We start from the raw sequence: 23,239 nt of genomic DNA on the forward strand, positions 1-23,239 counted from the left end.
ATGTGTGAGGCTGAAATGGAGGCCACACGCACAACGAATGGCAACCAAGTCAAACATCCTCGACCCCCTGATCTTCCACTCTATTCCCATCTTTGATTCACCATTTCTCCCAAACACACACACTGTGCCACCTCTCGTGACTCATCAGCCCCTCCCCCTCCTCTTACCAGTGTGTGCATAGTACTCGCCCTCCTCCTCGTCTCCCATTTCCCTCCATCTACTCATCGCCGCCGCACATCCTCTCGCTTCCTCTGCCAAACAGGCTGCAGGTAAGAATTTCTCCGTTTGCCTCCATCTTCTCCCTCCGTCGCGATGGTGATCATCCAGCCATGACGAGCGGATTCACACTTGAGACTGCAGCGTTGCTTTTATGCCAGGAGTCTTCTCCTGCAGGGAATCAGATGTGTCATTGGCAAGAATCTGCTAGCTAAAATGGAAATCGTGAATTTGGTGCAATTTGTTTGGATTTTTACAGGATGTCCATAGTGAATATTGTTGCCAGGGAGATCCTGGACTCCCGGGGAAACCCAACAGTGGAAGTGGATCTTCATACCAATAAAGGTTATTAGAAATATATTTAGATGTCCAGGGTTGACTCCTTTTGTAATAATAGCTCTAGAATTGTCCAAATATTACTCTACGTAAAAAAACCAACAACAACCTCGATGAAACCCCCAAACCACATATAGCTCACCATTTTGTCCCCCAATCCAGGTCTGTTCCGGGCCGCTGTGCCGAGCGGGGCCTCCACCGGCATTTACGAGGCTCTGGAACTCCGAGATGGTGACAAGACTCGTTACAAGGGCAAAGGTAGATCGTAAGATACTCCAGAGTAAATAATAATGCTACCCTAACAGCAATGGAGAGTGCAATGGTGTCCATTTTGTACTACATCATGCTGAGAAATGTTTCTAATATTTTGGGTTAAGAAGAGAATGGAAAAAATGTACACCATAGGTCACAGAGGACAGATTGATCATAGCATAGCAACATAGCATAGCGTAGAATTTCCCAGGACAAGCACATATGACCTCTAAAGCCTCTTTTGAGATAAAATAACTAGTCCACAGTCGCACAAAACGTTCAAACTTTTCGACCGGAAAGCGAAAAATTATCTGAATATGTCTTGCGTTTGTGTCTTAGGTGTCACCAAAGCAGTCGGTCATATTAATGACACGCTTGGACCCGCCCTCATTGAGTCAGTGAGTAGAACTGTAGTAGTACTTTGTTGACGTTTGTCTTCGCCGTTTGGTGACATGATGTTGTGACCCCTGCTGTGTGTGTGTTTCAGGGGATCAGCGTGCTGGAGCAAGAGAAACTGGACAACTTGATGATCGAAATGGACGGCACAGACAACAAATGTAGACTTTTGGTTCTCATTCGTTCAACGTTTAAGTGAATCCTCAACGCTTTCTTTGCTTCTGTGCAGCTAAGTTTGGGGCCAATGCTATTCTGGGTGTCTCACTGGCCGTATGCAAGGCGGGAGCGGCAGAGAAGGACACGCCCCTCTACCGTCACATCGCCGATCTGGCAGGAAACCGAGATCTGGTTCTCCCAGTACCTGTGAGTTCAACTTATTGGGACTCCTTGCTTCGATAACGGCAGCTAGTAACAAAACACCTCATTGAAATCCCGTCTCTTCACTTTCAGGCTTTTAATGTGATCAACGGGGGGTCTCATGCCGGGAATAGGCTCGCTATGCAGGAGTTTATGGTACTGCCCGTAGGGGCGGAGTCATTCCGTGAGGCCTTGCGCGTGGGGGCGGAGCTGTACCAGACGCTGCGGGGTGTGATCAAGGAGAAATACGGTCAAGATGCAACAAATGTGGGTGATGAGGGCGGATTCGCTCCCAACATCCAGGAGAACAGTGAAGGTGAGAAAGCAGAAATCAAACAAAAAAATGATTTAAATTCAAGCTTTAGTTCTGTCAAACAACTAAAATAAAGTAAAACTACTCACCATTAAGACTTTCCTTTGAAACATCCGAATGATGACATTTTTGGTGGATTTGTCTTTAGAGGCTTCGCTGCAAAAAACAAAACAAAAATCCCATTGATCAAGACTAATTAACCAATAAAGCGTTTACATGAAATACAGTGGAATCGGGATAACCTCCATGATGAGTGAAAATCTTTAAGTGATTTTAGCCCCTCCCAAAAGGGTTATATACAGTAGTAATTGCCCATAGATGCCACAAGAAGCCAGAAAAGCAATGATTGAAGTTCCTCAACCCACTTCAACCAAGTTGGCGCCTAAGCAATACTTTTAGATTAGTCATGGCACAAAAACAGAACAAAGCCTCAGAAAAAGTAATGTTTCATCATATTTTCCCTTAAAATGTTGGTTATACTTCAAATTGTCCCACTTGGTGGTTCAACTTCATGTAAAGATTCTTATTGATAACAACTTGACCTGACTTTCCTGCAGCTTTGGAGCTGATCAAGACAGCCATCGAGAAGGCAGGCTTCACTGACAAAGTGGTGATCGGCATGGACGTGGCCGCCTCTGAGTTTTTCATGGAGGGCAAATACGACTTGGACTTCAAATCCCCGCCCAACGCCGCGCGCAACATCAGCGGCGAGGAGCTCGCCGCCATCTACCAAGGCTTCATCAACAACTACCCAGGTCCGTGGCTTCTGGTACTCCCTCATTATGTGGCTCATCCTCGGCCCGCCACGGTCTCGTTTCCTGTCACCTTGGAGACCCCCCCAAAAAAAGGAAGCACAACTAAGCTTGTTACCTCGTCAAGCCTCCACAATTAGTCCTGTTAAAGAGCTTTTAATTACCTACTGCGATGCTCATTTGGCAGGCGAGGATGTGGCTCTTTGGTCTCGTAATGGCGTGGTCAACCGCGTGGAACGCCACGGTGTAAATGACTCGTAGAGCGCTCAGCTTCAAGGCGTGCAATGTGCTGCTTCCCCCGCAGTTGTTTCCATCGAAGACCCCTTCGACCAAGATGACTGGCCAGCTTGGACTCAGTTCACTGCCTCGGTGGGAATTCAGGTATAAGAAACTCAAAGACGGGATTTAATATCAAATAAAGTTCAGCTGTTCTACGTAGGCTTTTGTGTTCACCCCATAGCATAGAATAGAGAGATATATAGTGTACTACGGTATAGATGTATTGTGCAGGTGGTTGGGGATGATCTGACCGTCACCAACCCGCGTCGGATCCAACGCGCCGTGGACGACAAGGCCTGCAACTGCCTGCTGCTTAAAGTCAACCAGATCGGCTCTATTACGGAGGCCATCAAGGCGTGAGTTGATCCTACGCTTGGCACGCAACTCACAGACATGCATTTGCTGGACCCCATCTTGTTTTCTTTCAGTTGTAAACTGGCTCAGGAGAACGGCTGGGGAGTGATGGTGAGCCATCGCTCGGGTGAGACCGAGGACACCTTCATAGCGGACCTGGTGGTGGGTCTCTGCACTGGACAGGTGAGAAGCATCACAGATCATCAAGTACAGCCGTGCAATAATAACAATATCACAGGCATGCATTCTTTATCCTCCGTGAAGAACAAATACTATTACTGGGGGTTTATAATCTGATTTACACTGTTTTAAGTAGCGGGAATTTGTCGTGAGTTTCTCAAAGGGCACGTTTTTCCAGCTGTGACTTTGCAGTTGTTTTCCCGTGCATAGGAGACAATGTATAGTGACTTCAACTTTCACTATCATAAAACACGATTCGATTGTAATTAATAAATACTACATTTCTGTCTCTTCTCAGATTAAAACCGGAGCCCCCTGTCGCTCAGAACGTTTGGCCAAGTACAATCAGCTCATGAGGTGCGTATCCAAATTGTCATTGATGGAAAGTAACAAATTGTCACTAATGTGTGCATTTTTTGTCCACGCTTTGGCTTCCCTCCATCACCAATCAGGATTGAGGAAGAGTTGGGTGAGCAGGCTCACTTTGCCGGACACAACTTTCGCAATCCCAGCGCACTCTGAGCACCCGGCGCTGACGTCGGCAATCATTGCGAGAAATGCTCTGTTGCGCAATATTGATCCCAGGCTTTGCCATTAAGTGGCTGAATTTGATGCGAGCATCCCCCTGCACTGACCTCCCATCACTAAATTCCGTCAACTGTGGATGATTTTTGTCCTTTACTGTGTTTTTGTCGTCTTCCCTGACTTTCTTGCCGCGAATGCGAAGCAGCTTTAAACAAAGTTATGTTTGTGATTAATTGTGGCAAATAAGTAAGATGGGTACATGGCGAGTCCATCTTAACATCTCTATCGTTTTTTGTTGTTTTAATGTAAATGTACATTGACCCCCTGCAAATTCTAATGCGTCAATGCAACTGCTTTATCCAGCAGGCTTAACAAATATTTTTGTCCTTTTCTTGTAGCGAGTTAAAGTTACCAAAATATGAGAAACAGTTGTTGCTATGTCACTGTGCACTTGTACATCACCGCAGCCTACAATCGCAACAATAAGTAGATGATTCAACTACTTGCGTGGATTATCACAGATGACCACAATAAAATGTTCACAAAGGCAAACTACTTTCACTCATTTTTGTAAAATAAATGTTTCCACTGTATAAAAGTTTATTTGTATAACACTGACTTTTTTCCCCAATTGTGAAGTAATGCTGTAATTTTATCATCTAAAGTAACTTACAAGTAACCTCTGGCGTTCAATTCTCTGTTGTGGTTTTGCGGCTTTCGGCTTGGGCCCTCATAATGTGTCACGCTAATCTGAAAAGAAACACAAAAAAAACCATACTGTTAAAGTGTATGTGTACTTTTGTCATAGCATTGAGCACTTTAGTATTGGATCTCATTGTCTCTATGCAGCTGTATCTAATATTTTGGCCGACAACGTGCAGCCGGAGACGTCACTTGCAATTCCACAAAGTGAACCGCAGGAGGAGCCCGCGTGCTCTGCTTTGTGAAACGTGCGCGCGCGCCCGTCTGCACGTCTGTGGCTGTTGGCTGCTCCGTGACGACTACGACTGTTGTGAGAGTGGGGAGGGGGGGGGGGGGGGGATTTGGGAGCTTATAGAGCCACGCAGGCGCACTGAGCACAGTCTCCGGCCGGGTTGCTATGGTTACCACACAATAGGAGACGGGACAGGGGGCTGCGTGAAGGAGAGAGAGAGGGAGAGGGAGGAGAAAGAGGAGGTCTGCAGAGCCGCTTGGCTGGACACAAGCTTCACCCAGACAGACAGCTGCAGGACAGACGACCATGAAGAAAAATCATAGAGGAAAAAAAACCCAAACAATCACAATTTTATTGCTTCCAAACCAAATATCAATATTAAGTCGACTGTTAAGGTGACTGCCCCTTCTTTCTGTTCCTTTACGTCTCCCCCTTTCTTCCCACTCTCCTTATTCAAATCACGCCTTCCTTTCTCTTCTTTTCTCATCACTCTCCATTGCCTCGCAAAGAGTCAGGCAGCGGTATATAAAAATCTATATAAAAAGTCGTCTTGGAGGAAGAGGGGGGTAGGTGGAGACGAGGAGGGGGGCCAAGGCAAAAAAAAAAAAAAAAAAAGGGGGTGGGGGAAGAGGCGAGCGCACATACGCATCAATTTGTACAGTTCAGTTTTTTCCACGCCGCGACCGAGAAGATTTCAGCCGCATTGTTGCTATTGCCCGGTTGCTGCTGCTGCTGCTTTGTGTGTGCGCGTGTGTGTGTATATGTGTGTGTGCAACATGAGGCGGCGCGCGTTGCGAGAAAAGACGACAAAAAGGAGGGCGAGGAAGGAAAAAGGGGGAGTGAGAGCAGCAGCGGCGGCAGCAGCACGCATCGCTGGATATTAAAGGTAAGCACAATTAAGGGGAGGGGAGGTAGTGGGGGGGGGGGGGGGGTACATGGGGGTGCAATATAATGCATGCTTATGCTGTGTGTTTTGGAATCTTCACCACCATTATTACCCCTCCACCCCACCCCCCCGTTTTTTTTCTTCTTTCATTGTGCCTTATTGTCACCCCAGTGCTGCGTTCAAGATGACGGCCACATTCCTGCAAAGCAAAGCAACAAAAAAAAAAAAAGAGAGAGAAAGAAGAAGGGTAGCCGGTGCTAGATGCAATCATTCCGCCATTCCCTTTCCTCTCATCCATGCATGAGGTGCTCCTGGCGTCTGTACGGAGCTGCCTTTGCACGCATGTGTATCAATTACACTGCAGTGGGCTCATTACAATTTTTTTTTTTTTTTTTTTGTAAGTTCATGACCAGTTTGACCAATGTCAGTGCAGCCAGCTGCCACCTGTATCATGCATCTGTCCTTATTAGTGTAAAGTAGGGCCATAAACACGTGTGTATGCGCCCCATCTTTTTGGATTGTGTGGTTCTCATCGACTTAGTCACTGCAGCATGCACTAATAATTAATGCACAGTCATGTGTAGCGCTGCCGCCGCTGCGGACGGTGTTTGTACACACGCACGCTTGCTAAAAATGACAGTTTCCCCATCTGGCAGGGGACACTATTTATATCCCTCATTCAAAACACATCGGCCGTTTTTCACTGTGGCATGAATGAATGGATCCGGCCATTTTTTTTTTCTCTCTCACATTCTCGCAGCGAGAAATGAGCATGCGATGCTTGCCAGTCATAACCAGGTCATGTGGGTTAACCACAAGTGGTTGAGGGTTAGGGATGTGGTGGTGAAATAGACAGTGGGGCGCTAAGGGGGAGTGGCTTCCAGTTGCCGGACAGGATGACCAAAGCGCATGCACTCCTCATATCAAGTGGCCAAAAAAAGAAAAAGAGAGCCGTCAATGTGTGCCAGTAGGTTTTTTGGCCGCAGCGTGACTGTTTGGAGCATCGGTGAAAAGCAGCGGCGTTGGTGTGGAGCGAGACATGCTGGGAATTCAAACAAGGCTTTTGCAGTTGTAAATTACATGTTTCAACACAATGCCGCAAGTTCTGCTTTGCACAAATGGTGTGCAATTCTATTTTGCGAATGACCACGACATCCCTTTTATGATTCTATATGTGTTTCATGTTTTCAAAATGATACATTTGAGCCCAAAGACTCAATAAGACCTTCTTTGTTTACCATCCTTTTCAGCTTTCCCCCTTGGCCTATCACTTGAGAGAGTAAGCAACTGCAGAATCAACCCTATTCAGTCCAAGTAATGGCTTGTGTCGTAAAATGGACGTTGTAAGGAAGAAATCATGAAAACACGGACGCACAAAGAATCGGTATGCGCATGGCGGAGGCAAATATTTACTTAACGAGTTCATTATTGAAGTACTGGCTTTGGCCAGACCCCGTTTCAACACCTTGTCTTGGCCTCGCAGGTGCCCATGCGCAGTGGGCGGCGGCGGGGAGCGAGCGAGGAGAGGAGGGGTCGACGCCCGCATGCAAGCCCAACACGCCCCGAGCGCAACGATAGACAGACGGTACGCGGACTCTTTGTTTTCGATTTCATGTCGTGAGCCCATTAGTACAGACCGATTCGTGTCGTTCTATCGTGTATTTTGACCTTGGACGAGTGCGATGAAGCAAGTTTGATGTATAGGTATCGGTGTGTGCATGAAAGAGGTCAGAACTTGTAACGGAAGAATTCAAAGTATTGTATGGTTCTAGCCAAGAGGTGGCGGTGAGGAACTGGCCGGGAATCGCTTCAGTCGCAGATCACAAGGCCATGATTCATCAGAGAGCGAGGGGGAGGAACTCGTGTCTCCTGCAAAAAGGCAGAAAGTTCAGGTTTGTCTTAGATTTCATCAGCCTGTTTTATAAAGCTGGAAATAATTTATGTGTATGACCAACGGGGAGTTATTTTTGCCATGAAGAAATATGCTCTGGCAATAGATCCTTTCACAACACTGATTTTTTTTTTTTTTTACTTGATCCACAATTGATCTCTTCTTGTCAGGATTCGGCAGCCACCCCAAACCCTCCAACATCAACACACGCCGCTGACATCTTGGCTCCCTCGGCCGTCCCGCCTCCTACCTCTGCGGCCAGCCAATCCCGTGAGAGTGACAATGAGGACGGCCAATCCCAGGGCAGCAGGAGTTCAGTTGTTGGGAGTCTGGCCAATAGCAGCAGCAGTTTGAGCAGCGGGCGGGACATCGACCAGGACAATCGTTCCTCATCCCCGAGTCTCTCCGCTTCCCCCCTGGGTAGCCTCGACTCTGATTCCGAGGGCCCGGACTCACCAAAGCAAGGAGAGAGGGAACGGGAGAAAAACAAAGATGGAGGAGCAGGAAGCATGTCGGCAGAGGACAGAAGGGCGATACGGGAGCGGAGAGGGGAGGATCCCTGCGGAGACGAACAAAAGACGGATACAGATGCACGAATTGAGGACTGTACACTTAAGCCTATCCATCCTTGCCCCTCCTCTGGTCTCAATTCCTCAGTTCGTGGCGCTAGAGATTCTTCAAATGACAGCAATGGTGGGAGGAAGTCGTATTTCTCCCTGGACTCCAAACTCATGTCTAAAGTGGAGTACGGTGGACCAACAGGCACCGATGCGGTGCCGAGTGGCAACAGAGTCAATTCCAAAGCCAACACACAATGTGTGACAAAGACATCTGCCGCAGGTGGAGAATTTTCCCATAACAGCCCCGGCATTCCACACTCTTTGCCCCCACCTCTTCCTCCTCCACCTGCTCTAAAACCACTGGAGCTTGGGGGACAAAACCTTCCCCCGGAGGTTAAAATAGAAAGAGACAAAATGGAAAAGGCAGAAAAGCACCTGGACAAGGCCCAGTCCACGCCTCCTTCTCTGCTGCAGACTGGGCCTCAGCCACAATCTCAATCACAACCCCAAACCAACACCCACCCCCATCATTACAGCTCCCCCAGCTGGCAGGGTGGCACAACAACCGGTTGCCAGGGGAGTTGGGGCTACACCCGTTACCCTGGCAACCATCACCCACACCAGCATCAGCCCCCAGTGCAGCAACAGCAACTTCCCTCAGTTTACAACCCTCCTTCCTCTCGTCACTCCTCTTACCTCCCCCATTCACATCCTCACCCCCACAGGGAGTACCTTAACAGGTATGCCGCAGGGGGAGGGGACAGAGAGAGGGCGGCTGCAGGAGACAGGGAGAGGGGAGTGAGAGGTGAGTGTGTATCGAGGGAGCTTAACAGGGAGTTTTCTGCTCCCATGGGTAACAACAGAGACACTAGTAGTGGGGGTAATGGTAGTGGCCCAAATAGCATCCAAGGCAGGGAGTTTTCGGGTATGTCCGTGGGTCAGAACCGGGAGTTCCAAGGCTCTGGAAGAGATGGAGCTTCTAACATTGGTCCTGATAGAAAAGACTTTGTTCCAGCTTTCCGTGACAGAGAGCAAGACAGAGAACGTGATGCAGGAAGAGAGTTTTCCATGCCAAACCAAAACCAGAGCAGAGACTTTGGCCCCAACGGAGCCGGAGGGGGCCATTCCAGAGAAAAAGACAGAGGCAGATGGGGTGAGTTTGGAAACCAAACAAGAGAAGTTGGAGGAACCTGTAACCCAAATAACAACTCAATCTCTCAAGGAAACCATCCAAGTTCAAATAGTGGACTACCTGTGAACCCCATACTCAGCCGAGACCCACCGGCATCACCCCAAAACACCAATAACCACCCATCTCATTCTTCCCTGCCCCCACACTCGCATCCCACAAACTTAGCCAGTCGGGAGTTTCCTCCAACCATGGAACAGGCACAAACTCCTTCCTCTGCCGCTGACCCTTTTCACAGAGAGTATCCTCCCACTGGTGGGAAAGACTTCAATGCAGGGAGACCTCCCTCCGCTGGAACTAATAGAGATTATCTCAGCCCACCTGGCGTTACTTCTAATCTGGTAAGAGAGTTTTCAGGGCCTGGTGGGATCCAAAATCCTCACCCTCCCCATCCCCACTACCAGTCTGGACCAAGAGACAGAGAGAGGGAGTCAAACTTGCGAGAGTCTACACTATACCAAAGCCGTGGAGGTCCAAATCAATCTCCTGCTCTCTCTCCATCCTCCTCAACCAGTCACGGACACCCTTCAAATGCTACCTATCCACCACCACCACCACAACCTCCTTTACCCCCATCCCAGTCTTCTCATGCCCAGCAACTCCCACCAGGTATGGCACCCAATGTTCGCCCCCCACTCTACCAGTCATCTTCCCAGACTCCTCCGACACATGTATCTCCACTACCAAGCCCATCTACTAATCAGATGGCAGGATTCTCATCTTTTCCCCCTGGATCCACCTCCGCACCCAACATGGCATTTTCAGGGCCTGGCGTTTCATCCAGCTGTTCACCCGGATGCCGCCCTTCCCCTTTACATGGCACCTTGAACAGCCACCCAAGCTTCAGTGGCACATACCATTCCAACGGAAGCAGCGGCAATAGCCTGGCTAACAGCAATAGCAACAGTGGCACACCCACTAACAGCAATACCAACTCCCAATCGCCTCAGAATGTCTCTAAGGGGCCTCCACCGCTCACTAATAGCGTTACAACACCTGCCCCCGGCTTAACGCAACCCGGTGGAGACGGCCATCCAGATTCTGGTCCACCCCCAGCACCTGTCATTAAAGAGGAACCACTAGAAGAGAGGGAAGAGAGTGAAAGTCCACCACCAGTGTTAAGAAGTCCGTCTCCTGAACCTAAGCCTGTAGACATTCCCATCCACGCTAGCCAGTCAGCAAGGTAATGTCAAAGACACTGAATTCATCTTTATCCGGGTTTTCTTTTATTATTTGTCCAGCAGATCACAATGATTGCCGGTATTGACTTCTGCTGGTGAAAATAATGAAGTGCTGCATCACTGTGTCACTTGTCCAGGTTTCACAAAGTCCTTGACCGTGGTAGCGGCAACTCCTGTGCCCGCAGCGATGTCCTCTTTGTTCCATTGGACGGATCCAAATTATGGAAGAAGAGGAATGAGGTGATAGAAAGAGCTCGGAGGGAGGTTGAGCAACGTGCCAGAGACATAAGAGAAAAAGAGAGAGAGCGAGAAAGGGAGCGGGAGAGGGAGCTGGATCGCCATCTACAGGTAAGCTTGTAAACCTCATACTTATGTCTAGTAGATTCAAGGGATTCACAAATGCATTTTGTTTTCTTTATAGCAACAAAAAGATGCCAATGCAGCAGCCCGTCAGGGATCTTCCCTGTTCTTCCCCTCTTCGCCCTCCATCATCCTCGATCCTTCATCGTCTTCATCCTGTCCGGGAAACCCGTCTGGCCACCCTTCACATCACGTTCAGCATCATCCCTCGCATCCACATGCGCACCTTCCTCCGGCACACCACCTCCATCCCAGCCTCTCTCACAGTATCCCCCACTCTCTTCTGCTTCCATCCATGGCTGGAGCATCAGCAGTAGTTGGGGGCCCTCAGGGTGCTCTGGGAATTGGTATAGGCGGTCCTTATCTTGGTCCTGATACCCCAGCTCTAAGAACCCTTAGCGAGTATGCTCGCCCTCATGCAATGTCTCCCCTCGGGGCAGCAAGTCGAGCCCAAGCACACCACGCTCAAATTCATCATGGTCATCCACACGTCCATCCCTCGTTCTTTCTTCCGCAATTCCAAAATCATGCAATCGCCCATCCACATCACCTACCTACTGATGCAGCAACAGCTGCGGCCATCTTGGGCTTCTTGTATGGTGGCAGCCTGGAAGGGAGCCCAGGTATCGGGGGCCACCCTGGGGTAGGAGGAGGACCGGTTCCAGGTGGGATTGGGTCTTCAGGGTTAGGAGGAGTTGGCTTTCCTCATGCGGTCGCTGCTCACCGGGATCGCATGAAGTCGGGATTTGAGTTTAAGAGTGATGAACGGGTCTATCCGCCGGGGTCCATTCATGATCCTGCAGCTCTTGCCCTTGCTCACTCTCATTCTCACGCCAATGCCCATACCCATGCACATGCACATGCACATGCACATGCCCACTCCTTGCTCCTTGGGGCAGGTGGAGCAGGAGCTAATGAGGTGTCACTCTATTGCACACCACCTCCAGCTCCAACCGGCCCACCGCACCTCCAAAACCCGCCACTGGCCCCGGTAACTCGCCCCCCAAACCCTTCGGCCCCGCAGTCAATGCCAAATCCACCTCCTTCATCGCTCCTACCACCTTCGCACCCTTCTCACCCTTCATCTGCACCACCCCTTGCTGCCCCGCCTTCTGCAGCCCCTGTTGCACCTCCAGTGGCTCCCCCTCCTCCACCCGCTCCGCCAACCTCCAGCGCCACCTCAATTCATCACCCGGTCCCCAATTCTTCTTTTCCTAGTTCCCTGTCCTCTCATCAACCGTCAGCCCCAGCCAGTTCCGAGTCTTACCCACCTCCCGCTCGGTCTCCGGCTTCCTTCGAGCGGGACCGCAGCGGAGAACGGGAACGGGAGCGAGAAAGGGAACGGGACAGGACGGCATTGCCAGCCTTTGCGGAAAGGGAGCGGGAGAGAGAGCGGGAGAGGGAAAGGGGAGGAAGTGGAGGGGGAGGAGCAGGAGGAGGCAACGCCAATGGAGGCGCAACAGGTGGAGGAAGCGGAGGAGAAAATGCGAGTCGTGTCCAGATGCTGAATGTGACGCCCCACCATCACCAGCATTCACACATTCACTCGCACCTTCACCTGCACCAACAAGACACAGGTACCCACTGCTACTAACTATGCCACCTTGTTTGAGTTGACTTTATATGACCTCTATTTTCAGTGTTTGCTGTTTCTTTGGCTCCTATTAAATATCTCCTTTATTTCCTATTACATCATTGGCATCTAGCGGCGGGCGGGGTTCACCCCCTGATGGACCCGCTGGCGTCAGGGTCTCCTTTGGCGCGGCTTCCTTACCCAGGAGCGACAATAGGCACCCCCATCCTGGCTCACCCCCTCACTGACAGCGAGGTGCTTCGCCAACAGCTGTTTGGTGAGGAGAAGACTCCTCGTCCATGTACTCGCTCACTTTTTTATTCTCAAAACAACCCTCAAAGTTTATCGAGAATATTTCGGCGGGGATACTGATGCTTTCACTTCTCGGGGACACTTCTCCCAGGTGCTCCTTTCCGTGACATGCCCCAACCGTCCTCCCTCACTGGTCCAATGTCGGCAGCCCATCAGCTCCAGGCCATGCAGCAAGCCCAGAGCGCAGAGCTGCAGATCCAGAGACTGGCCCTGGAACAGCAGTGGATTCATCACCATCACCACCACTCCCTCACCCAGGACGAGTACTACAGGTATGCTGTTTGTGTCGATGCACAAACTAAGGCCTGACACCAGTTTCCACAAGTCCTGACGTGATCCAAACCAAATTCAAAGAGAACTGTATACAGTAATCCCTCGTTTACCACGGATGATTGGTTCCAAAAACCACTCGCGATAAGTGAAATCCGCAAAGTACGGTCACCAACAAGGAGTACTGGGCAGGCTAACGAGTTAGTGGAAAGATGCTAATTCGCGATCACGCGAAATCGTACTTCTAAAGGAATGTAAACAAACATTTGGAGCAATACTACATTGTCCTAAAGTTTAGACACATGTTTCCTCAATTTAGAAGTTTTATTTTGACTTTTAAATGTTTTTTTTAATTTGGGGGGAAAAAATCTGCGATGTAGTGAAGCCGCGATAAATGAAAGGCGAAGTAGCGAGGGATCAAAGATGACAACTCAAGACACGCCAAGTTGATGCTGTTGGACTCCAACTCTATAGGTGGCGGTAATTTCCCTTACAGAATAGGTTGAAATAGCTCCTTACATAATCTATTCTAACAGGATATTGCTAATTGGCATACGCTGGTATTAGCATACAATTGTTCAGAGGATAAAAACACCATGTAATCGACTAGTTTGTGCAGCGGCTTGCAATATATTGTCATATAGCTTAAAAACAGACGCTTCGTAGCATGTTATTTAGTGGTTCCATTATAGCATGTAAAAGTCTTAACTTATTTCTCCTTTAACCTTTCAGTCACCTGAAGAAAGAGAGTGACAAGACCCTGTGAGGGAGGAGCCAATAAGGAGTGGCGCAGAGGCGAGGAGAAAAAAAAAAAACGAAGGAAAATAAAAGCACTAAAAACTATGACGAGACAAAGTTGGACAGGGGAATTTACAAACCGTCGAGTACACCCTGTTGAAGTTCCAGACTCTTTTTCTGCATTGTGTTCTTGAACTTCAGCCCTGTTTTGTATTGTGCTCTGTACAGTGTATGGATTAGATGGGGGGGGGGGCGATAGTATGAGTTACAGTAATGTGTAAAATACTTGATGCCAGACGGAATGTGTACATGAGTCTTTTTAATGTCATTGCATGTAGATTTAGAGCTCACTCGGATCTGGTGGAACTTTTGGTTCTTCATTTTAGTAAAAAAAAAAAAGAAAAAAACCCACCCTCATTTGTACTTGAGGGTTCTATATGCATGAGACCAGTCGTTTCTCTTCTGTTCTGTTTACAACAGTATTGTTATTATTATTATGTCGTCTGTTTGTTGATAATGATATAATTCTATATACACACACAGTACATATTATTTGTATTATTTTTTTACATTTTCATGGTATGACTGTCAGTCTTTATTTTTATTTTAAATGGAACTTGTGAAACAAGATGAGAACGAAAGCAAAAAAAAAAACAAATCTGGAAATAAATGATCTCTTTTTTGCTACGTTTTTACTTGTGCACCACGTGTGTCCGTCCCCATGCACTTCTTTACCTTGAGTGTATTCGCCCCCGTCTTTGTTTTATTCTATTCGAGTCCCTCATGCACAAAGCATATCAAATTCCTCGTGTGGCTCCCCCTCCCCCTTTTGGAGTCCCTCTGTCAAACCCCTCCTCTCTCTACTCTTGGCGAGTGTGGCTAATAGGAGACACATGGGATGAGTGTGAACCATGGGAGTTGAGTTGCTCCATTGAAAAGCAGCCGCCCTGTAGAGTTGGCATTCCATAGTAAACTGTAAAGAAGAAAAAAAAAAAGGGAGAAAGAAAAGAGGGGGGAAAATGGAGGGGGAGCTGCGAGAACGTGATTTACGAACTGTGCTGAAGGGCTCAGTGCGCTGATGGGTTTTCTCGCTACATCCGTCCAGAGGAACCTCCTTCAAAACGGACACGGATCGCCGAGCGAGGCCTTTAGACGCTGCGGGGATCTCCGGCGGAACAAACTACCATCTTCAGTCTCTTTTTTTTTTTTTTGTGATCATGATATACACTGCCCATTGTCTGTTAAGCTTAAAAGGCCTGAAAAATGCATCATGGTTCCCATCTAGCGTGTCATTAAAAGTCACCTTGATAAAGTGTGTCAATGTAATGTATAAGAATCTGATTGTGCTCCACGTGATGACGTCACATATGCCGGTGATATTCTTAGCGCTTTGTGAGGGAGGTTTAAGGACCTTGTGAAAGGTGAGCTGGGAAGATAAGCAGACTGTGAGAGCCTGTTGAACTCAATTAAACGAAATCATAAGTAGGTGATGTTTTGGCATTGAAGGAAATATTTTGATAATATTAATAATATTGATATCTAGGTTCATATGCTGTATTGTCGCGTCACTGCATTAGGTACACTAAGATGAAAATCCTGTTTGCAAAATAATAATGCGACGCTAGTAGAATTTGGGATTATCAACGGGATATTCATGTATTTTAAAATATTGGATTATTTTCAAATGTCTAAAATATTTATTTTTAATATTTTACAAATATGCAGTTGAATGAAAATGAAAAAAATATATAGTATATATATAGTGGTAACACAAACAATGACCCACAATATTAAGGTTCACAAAATAAATGAGAATTCATCAGGGATTATCCTCCACTATAAATAATATTATAATAATAATCAGCAAAAAAAAAAAAAATCACACAATGACCAAAGCTCATAGACACTTGCAGGTCCATTTACATAATTGCGCAGCATGGATGCAGCAAGTCATCCACATGTTATGTTGTGACTATGTTGACATGTTTTAATGTGACATGAAGAACACTTGGCCACATTCCGCAGCTGACGTAACATTTTCACAGTCATGTCTTTCCTCCCTAAGGAGCTGTCAGAGGCAATCAAGGTCGCCCCACGGCCACCCACACCACGCATCCTTCGCTTTCCCGTGTTTTTTCTCCACAGGCGCGCGTTTGGCCCACTGACCTGGAGATGAGACTTGAGGCCAGCTGTCATTTTCTGCACGTGTTGCGTCGAGAGACAGTTCGGTAAGCATTGCGCTACATCTCGGTCATCTTCAGGAGGCAATTCGCAAAAGCAGCTGAGTGGGTCGGTCTCTCTCAGCTATTCCACTCCAATCCCGTCAAGATCACCTTGAAGAGTTGAAGGACATCTTAAGCCGCGAAGGGCTCTCTTCAAGCCTGAGGAGATTTTCCCACCTGCAAAATGATGCAATCATATTAGCAATTGGATGGTTGGGAAGGAGGAGAATAATAGAATAATAAAAGGTCTGAGGGCAAAAGAAAAATAGTGGCCATAAGATAGAAGACAAACAAAATCTGCCTGACTTGAGGCCTAGTAAAAAAAGACTAAAAAAAAAGTCGTCATTGACAGCTTGTTTGAGACTAGAGAGATTTACTATCACCCCCGGAGGAACAAAATGGTCAAGTATGCAAGACTTCAAAACTTTCCCTTTCCAACGTGACAGTCTGTACTTTTAGCTGTTTGCTTTATTTTTTTTTCCCCGGGTGCTATTGCACCATCGCTGGCCTGGCAAGTCGTCAGACAGCGGTGTTTCCCTCCCCACTTCATAATAACAGCCAGTCAGGACACTTAAACGCTTATCCAGATGGAAGAATGAAAAAGATTGGTAAATATGATGAAATATGTGCCAACTGGACAAGCACACACTATGTGAAACACTGGCCCACACCCCAATGCTGCTCTTTTATTATTTCTTTCAGGAGATTTATGACATAATGTGTGGAAAGGTCAGAATAGGAGAAAGTAAGAGAGTTGTTCGCTTACAAGTACAGAGGGGCAGATTGGAAATACTGTTTAAAAAAAAAAACTTTTACACTTCTTTGTAAAGAAAATAAAATCCATCCATCCATCTTCGTCCGCTTATCCGGGGTCGGGTCGCGGGGGCAGCAAATTTAGGAGGGACCCTTTAGGAGTCCGCATCACAGCAGACACTGCAAAGAAATAAAATAACACAAATTAATGACATTCATGCCATTCATGAGACGAACATAAACAATGAGTTATCAATGTACTTTTAATAATGTAAAGCACATTGTAGCCAGAAATAATATCAGTCATGCAACTCTTGTTAATTCTTATGATTGGTGTCTGCACCTTGGAGGGCTAGATAACTGACTTTAACAACAACAACAACAATAAAAATTTAAATTAACAAGACGTTACGTGTCTTGTCTACCAAAAGTTTTTGTGGGTACCTTATAAACTAATTAGTAGCTATCAATTAACAGGAAATGTAACTTTTAGTATAAAATGGTCAAAGGAAAACAGCCTAAAATATTATCCGAACAAATAGTTTAAATGTTTTTTTTTCTTATCGACTATGAGGTCAACTTACCTCATTTCTATTTTTATATGTTCGATTCCAAGAAATTTGGCGTCCAGGAAACGTGGCTCACATTGATTCATTTCTATATACTACACATGAACGACGACACGCCACTGCTGCCCTCTACAGGATTGCACGGAAACAGCATTAACTGTGGATGCTGGCTAAAAGCTAAAGGTTGAGTGGATTATGCAACTAAACTAGACACCAAGACAGTCTTTAAGGAGTTTATTGTATTTTCTGATAGCTTCCTCACCCTAAAAAAAAATAAATCAAAATGACACGCCACATAATGGGCACACTCCCTCTCGGCAAAGTAGCCAATGAGAACGCAGCTCATGCAAGGCTTCAGCATTGTAAACACACCGGACAAGAGACAGATAAAATTGAAATCATTTTTTTTTCTCACAACTTGACACACATAAAAAAATGTAATGACATCACCTCACAAGTATTTTCAATTTCAAAGTAAAAGAGAAAAATTGCTAATTTGAGACAGGAAACACTCTTGGTTCAGCTTCATTCATAAAAACAATCATTATGAATCTATCGATTTGCGAAGACGTTTGATCTCATTGAGCTGGAGCCTTTTCGAGATGACTGAGTCCCCAATCACGGGGTCGAATACTGAAGAACCCAAACCCGGAATCTCAGAACTGTTCAAGGCAGACGGGCTCTATAGTTCTACTTACAAGATAATACTACTCCATAAAATTCTTTCCTCGATATGCGAGGTCATTGAGGCGCGTCGGGCTTCTTGTGAGCAACTCTCACGTGCCTCGCGAGAGACTCCATCCACTTGAAGGCTTTATTGCAGTAAATGCATACGTAGTGTTTGCCTTCGGTGTGTATGGTCTGGTGTCTGTTGAGGGCGCTGGTGGTGATGAAGCTCTTCCTGCAGATCTCACACATGTAGGGCCTCTCGCCCGTGTGCGTCCTTACGTGAGCCGCCAGGTGGGAGCAGTTGCTGAAGCGCTTGTCGCAAACCGAGCAGCTATAAGGCTTCTCCTTGCCTTCCTCGCCGAGCCCGCCGCCGATGCCGTGATAGAGGTGAAAGGGCAAGATGGATTCATGTAGGCTGGTCCTCATGCCTGACGCCGACGACATGAAATCTTTAATGTCTGATGCCAGATCCTCCAGAGGCTCAGAACCTTGGCCCAGCCACAACTCCCTGTGGTTCCTCTCTGGTTCTTTCTTCACCTGGGTGGGGTCATTGGGATGCTCCAAACTGCTACTGCCTTCATCCTCCATGTTCTGGGGTTCAGGGGCCTCCATGTCTGCTGATGCCGCCTCCTCATGCTTCTGTGGAGGAGGGGGAGGTGGAGGAGGGGGAGGAGAAGGAGGAGAAGGGAGGTGGTGATGGGTGTGCTCCTGCAGCTGGGCTCCGTTACACGCATCTAGTTAGAAACACGACATTTTAAACACACAATTCAATAAAAAAATGCATTTTTTGATTGCTAGATGTCATTGGAACCGACCTGACTTGAGAAGCCTCAGTTGCATTCTCAGGCGACCGATCTCCAAGTCCTTCACGCGACAAAGCTCCTCTTTGTATTCGTCTATTGTCTGCTCGACGGCACCAAATATCTCTTCCGCGACCGCCGCCAGCCGCTCGTTGAGAAAAGCTTTCAAGGACAACATCATGATTATCTGGAGTGGAGAAGAAAAAGCTTCAATTTGGACCTCCGAGACGTATTTTCTGACGGGACCCTGAACGTCACGCTCCGCTTGTAAATACGGAAATGAGCTTTGGACGGTAGGAACGTCCAAAGCGTTCATGTGTTGCCCCTACTGTTGTGGAGGTGCAACTGCACGACAGCTAACATTTGAATGTCTACTTATCATATTAAATACAAATATGGAATAAAATTAAAAAAATAATACTTATTTCTTAATTTTGGTAAATGTTTATATTTTTTTTTATCGTGGACCTTGGTGTTTACCTTCAAAATTATTGACAAATCATTTTAGATAACTATAAAACACAGGAAATGAAAGCAACTTTGGTAAATATTTAGGTTGCGCCACATCAAGTGTCTAGCATTATGGCCTCTAAAATAATTTCAAATACAAAACAAAATCGATATAATATAATTCCAATCATATAAAAAACAAACATAGCATTTTGATAAAAATGCAGATTGTGCAAGTTACATTTCATAGTACTTTATTTTTCACTGAATATTATTGCGTTCAATAAGAAAAAAAAAGACACTAAGGCAGTCTCTAATCGTTTTATTTAGTTTCCTTACAGCCTCGTCACCCTCAAAACCATCATGACACAACATGAACGGACATGTGATGGATATGCTAACAAGAGCGCGGCTCATGCACAGCTACGGGGAGGTGAAAGCCACAGACGGAGACACACGCTCATAAGAAATACGACTGAAACTGCAAGTGCACACCAGTTTTCGGTGCATGTGCTAACCCGCTCCAATCCTGTCCCTCAAAATGAGACGTGCCCAAACACATACGGGGAGAGCATGACAGCATTGCACAAGTAGGTTTAATTTTAAAAAAAAAAATAATAAAGGGGGGGAGGACTAAGTGCAGTGATGGCTTGTCAGACTTTTTACATCTTGGCGTTGATAATCTCGACAAATTCGGGCTTGAGGGAAGCGCCGCCGACCAGGAAACCGTCCACGTCCTTCTGGGAGCCCAGTTCCTTGCAGGTGCCACCGGTCACGGAACCTGCACGAAGAGCATACGTGATGAGAACGATGCAAGCCGGTTGCAGATGTTTTTTTGTCGTTTGGCTCCATGACAGACCTCCGTAGATGATCCTCACGGAGTTGGCGACTGCCTCGGACACGTTTGCCTTGAGCCATGCCCTCAGTTTCTCGTGAACCTCCTGAGCCTGGAAAGGGACAACACGGGAAGAGATGCTTTGGTGCAGTGATGGTAAATATACTTCATTACTATATTCCTGTACCACAGGAGATTACTTGCACAAATAACTGTACCTCAACTCAAATAACAAGTTTGAGTACTTTTTCCACAGAGAGACATTTTACCTGCTGGGGGGAGGCTGTCTTTCCAGTGCCGATGGCCCACACGGGCTCATAAGCGAGCACCACTTTGCTCCAGTCCTTGACGTTGTCTGGAACCAAACCATACAGGAGATAAGACGCCTTGGAATTCCAACAATCAGAATTCTCTCCAAAGTGTTCGAGCCGAAACTGCATTTGGGCTTGTTTATCGCACCACATTGGAGCAATTGGTCGTCTCGAAAAGAAAGAGGCGGTGGATGCTAATGATTGACTTTTAGAAATGTCGGATAAGACTCCCTTGGAATTCCAACAATAGTATTTGTGCTTGTATATTGCAGCAAGCCGTTTCTGCAATCTGCACTGTGCACTTATATTGTGAAACCACACACACACCAAAAAAATATTCTATTATTTCAGAGCTCTTAAACTTCTTTTTTTTTTTGTATTAACTACTCAAAAAATATTGGGGAAAAAAACAAATACCTGCGATGACCTTCGTCTGAGCAAAGACGACCTTCTCGGTAATGCCTCCCTCCCTCTCGTCCAGTTTCTCGCCGATGCAGGCGACCACGCCGAGGCCGTTCTCCAACGCGTGGGCCGTCTTCTGACCGATGAGCTGATGAAAACGGGACGGCCATCTCTCAATCACCAGTCGTGCACTTTTCTCACGTCCCTCACGACCAACGCGCGCTCGCTCACCTCGTCACTCTCTCCGAAGACGTGGCGCCTCTCCGAGTGTCCCAAGATCACCCAGTGGACGCCGCAGTCCTTGATCATCGCCGGGCTGACGACAGATACAAGTCACGGGAGGTCAAAAGGGGCCAAACTTTATGTGGTAAAAGTCCAGGTGAGGGCAGAGGATGTACCTGATCTCCCCAGTGAAAGCCCCCTTGGCTACTTTGTAGCAGTTCTGGGCGGCGACACCAAACTTGGGGTCCAGTTTGGACCTGGCAAAGTCCAGGTAGATGGCTGGAGCACCACACACCACCTCTGTAGAAAAAAAGTGAACCTTTTAGACTCATTTCATTTATTGCTGTAATCTCATTGATGCTTACGCCACACTTGTTTGGTAGTCAAAATCATTAACAGCTAATAGAAGTACATAAACTGACTTTTGTGTTGTTTCATAGTTCATTTACCTTTTCGTGACAACTATTAAACCACATGTTGAAAAAAATGTAGAGGAAACAAATGGCAATATCAAAGATGAATTAAAAATGTAATTAGATGTGTTCTATTACAAATGTCATTATTTGAGGTTCACAAAAACAATCTGAAGCCAGTATTTCTAAAGTGCGAACACATAAATCTTATAAAAGGACGTATAGCACTCTCGGGTCGCACAGACTACAGTGAAGTTGATACACCGGTATTTCAATTGCAACTGTACCCCCGGGTCGTCTATATTAAAACACAGCCCCGTGTCATTAATGCTGCGCTAAAGGTCAATTCTCTGCAGACCCTTCAGCATAGAGTTCAGCGCTGCTAAAGGTCAGGGCCGAATTCTGCAGAGGTCACGTCTGGCTGATGGTAAAGAGCGTGCTTCAACTGACACTCGAATGGGGCAAAGTTCAAGGATTGCATATGTGAATGTGTGTGTTGGAGAGCAGATGAGGCCTGCAACACACTCATTCAACAATTGCATAACACAAAAGTAGACCAAACAGCGGAAACTGGCTTCAACACACTCAGCATCTCCATTGTGTTAATGGCAGTGATTAAAACACCGTGAAAGGAGAAGCATCAAATCTATTGTGGTGAGTTTTACTAAGCCTGAGAGAAAGAACATTGGGGAAAAGGAGGTGACTGCCAACTGTTGCCTTCATGCGACAACTGATCAAATGGGACACGAGAGCACCTTGCATTATCGTTTTGTTCATTGACTAACAATTTATTACGTTTGCGTCTGGGATAGATCCGGTTCGACTAATTTAATACTAAAAGCAGCGCATATTGTAGTATAAGAGTAGATTTAAATCAATGCCAGTTTAAGATATTTACTGGCCCGAGTGCACGCGAACGCAACGCGGGCAGCCGCCGCAAAACTGGACTACGTGCCGTCGCGAATGTACGCCCTCCATTGATTGAATATGTGACACAAAATCGATTGTAAATCTCTATTAATATGCACGACCCATCTCGCAAATGGTTTATAATCAAGCAGTTTGATACTTGCTGCAGCTAAGTGATTTTCGAACGCCACAATGGCGCTTTTCTTACCGACATTGGGATCCACCTTGGCGGAGTTCATTGTCTGAATGAGCTCGCCCAGGCTCTTCTTGTCACCGTTCATCTTCCAGTTTCCACCGACGAAGAATTTTCTGCTCATTTTGGCGTTTGGTGGTGTGTTAGCTGTCGAATGAAACCGAACAAGGGCTGGCTAGACTTGGGAAGGGAGAAGCGCGTCCGTCAGAGGACCGTTCGGCGTATTTATAAACAACGGATGAGTTAACTCCACCTCTGGCCCGGTTTGATTGGCTTGTTTCGGAACGCCCGTAAACGCACCTCCATGTTTGAGGAAGGGAAAGAGCATAATGTCATGAGGCGTTTATGGACTGTGTGGAAGACAGACTTTTATACCCTCAAGGACCGTAATAACTGCAAAGCATGCAACTGTAGTATTCTGAACGTTGTATCTCTACCTAAAAATAAAAGTCATAGTTTGAGTCCATCTTGTTTTTATTAAATTAATGCCAAAAGTTGGATTCGAAAGGCCTGTGTGACGACCATTTTATTGGCTCTCTTGTAGTTGCCTCCACCACCGATTGGTCGATTCAGAGTTGACGCATGATTGCTCAGCAGACCGTGTTCATTATTTCAAACGACCACGTTTTTTATTTAT

At 46.7% G+C, this 23,239-nt stretch overlaps 4 protein-coding genes across 5 annotated transcripts; 2 read left to right on the top strand and 2 right to left on the bottom strand.

The window, feature by feature from the left end:
* The first annotated feature begins 15 nt into the window (after nt 1-15).
* On the top strand, nt 16-4,501 carry LOC147052456 (gamma-enolase). Its single transcript, XM_085917675.1, has 13 exons — nt 16-269; nt 476-561; nt 715-810; nt 1,144-1,202; nt 1,292-1,361; nt 1,430-1,563; nt 1,651-1,873; nt 2,428-2,625; nt 2,927-3,003; nt 3,133-3,257; nt 3,330-3,438; nt 3,734-3,792; nt 3,888-4,501. The coding sequence occupies exons 2-13, from the start codon at nt 477-479 to the stop codon at nt 3,955-3,957; spliced, it is 1,305 nt and encodes a 434-aa protein (XP_085773801.1). The 5' UTR covers nt 16-269; nt 476; the 3' UTR covers nt 3,958-4,501.
* A 1,046-nt stretch (nt 4,502-5,547) lies between these two features.
* atn1 (atrophin 1) lies at nt 5,548-15,113 on the top strand. 2 transcript variants are annotated; one of them, XM_085919364.1, is made up of 10 exons: nt 5,548-5,780; nt 7,031-7,164; nt 7,264-7,365; nt 7,553-7,672; nt 7,842-10,603; nt 10,739-10,949; nt 11,023-12,538; nt 12,668-12,835; nt 12,938-13,118; nt 13,849-15,113. In XM_085919364.1, the coding sequence occupies exons 2-10, from the start codon at nt 7,138-7,140 to the stop codon at nt 13,880-13,882; spliced, it is 5,121 nt and encodes a 1,706-aa protein (XP_085775490.1). In that variant the 5' UTR covers nt 5,548-5,780; nt 7,031-7,137; the 3' UTR covers nt 13,883-15,113. The 2 variants fall into 2 exon arrangements, with proteins under 2 accessions (XP_085775490.1, XP_085775491.1); XM_085919365.1 differs by having other exon boundaries at nt 12,668-12,811.
* Nucleotides 15,114-17,517: 2,404 nt separating this feature from the next.
* On the bottom strand, nt 17,518-19,134 carry LOC147052458 (uncharacterized). The gene is made up of 2 exons (XM_085918807.1): nt 18,883-19,134; nt 17,518-18,801 (listed from the first exon to the last, which is right to left on the bottom strand). Exons 1-2 carry the CDS (start codon nt 19,046-19,048, stop codon nt 18,140-18,142), a joined length of 828 nt encoding a protein of 275 aa, XP_085774933.1. The 5' UTR covers nt 19,049-19,134; the 3' UTR covers nt 17,518-18,139.
* A 490-nt stretch (nt 19,135-19,624) lies between these two features.
* tpi1b (triosephosphate isomerase 1b) lies at nt 19,625-22,828 on the bottom strand. Its single transcript, XM_085919169.1, has 7 exons — nt 22,618-22,828; nt 21,264-21,387; nt 21,097-21,181; nt 20,881-21,013; nt 20,422-20,507; nt 20,177-20,264; nt 19,625-20,098 (listed from the first exon to the last, which is right to left on the bottom strand). The coding sequence occupies exons 1-7, from the start codon at nt 22,724-22,726 to the stop codon at nt 19,980-19,982; spliced, it is 744 nt and encodes a 247-aa protein (XP_085775295.1). The 5' UTR covers nt 22,727-22,828; the 3' UTR covers nt 19,625-19,979.
* Nucleotides 22,829-23,239: the final 411 nt, after the last annotated feature.

Source organism: Syngnathus leptorhynchus, chromosome 8 (assembly GCF_054491065.1).
Source record: "Syngnathus leptorhynchus isolate UIUO chromosome 8, UIUO_Slep, whole genome shotgun sequence".
Taxonomy (NCBI): Eukaryota; Metazoa; Chordata; class Actinopteri; order Syngnathiformes; family Syngnathidae; genus Syngnathus; species Syngnathus leptorhynchus.

Coding starts and splice junctions, on each gene's coding strand:
- LOC147052458 (XM_085918807.1), bottom strand. CDS start 19,048: ATGATGTTGTCCTTGAAAGCTTTTCTCAACGAGCGGCTGGCGGCGGTC. Junction 18,802..18,882: donor ACTGAGGCTTCTCAAGTCAG/GTCGGTTCCAAT, acceptor GTTTCTAACTAG/ATGCGTGTAACGGAGCCCAG.
- atn1 (XM_085919364.1), top strand. CDS start 7,138: ATGAAAACACGGACGCACAAAGAATCG. Junction 10,950..11,022: donor AGCTGGATCGCCATCTACAG/GTAAGCTTGTAA, acceptor TTTTCTTTATAG/CAACAAAAAGATGCCAATGC. Junction 13,119..13,848: donor ACCCAGGACGAGTACTACAG/GTATGCTGTTTG, acceptor TTAACCTTTCAG/TCACCTGAAGAAAGAGAGTG.
- tpi1b (XM_085919169.1), bottom strand. CDS start 22,726: ATGAGCAGAAAATTCTTCGTCGGTGGAAACTGGAAGATGAACGGTGAC. Junction 21,014..21,096: donor TCTTCGGAGAGAGTGACGAG/GTGAGCGAGCGC, acceptor CGTTTTCATCAG/CTCATCGGTCAGAAGACGGC. Junction 20,508..20,880: donor TCAGACGAAGGTCATCGCAG/GTATTTGTTTTT, acceptor GTTTGGTTCCAG/ACAACGTCAAGGACTGGAGC.
- LOC147052456 (XM_085917675.1), top strand. CDS start 477: ATGTCCATAGTGAATATTGTTGCCAGGGAGATCCTGGACTCCCGGGGA. Junction 1,362..1,429: donor GGACGGCACAGACAACAAAT/GTAGACTTTTGG, acceptor GCTTCTGTGCAG/CTAAGTTTGGGGCCAATGCT. Junction 3,793..3,887: donor AAGTACAATCAGCTCATGAG/GTGCGTATCCAA, acceptor ATCACCAATCAG/GATTGAGGAAGAGTTGGGTG.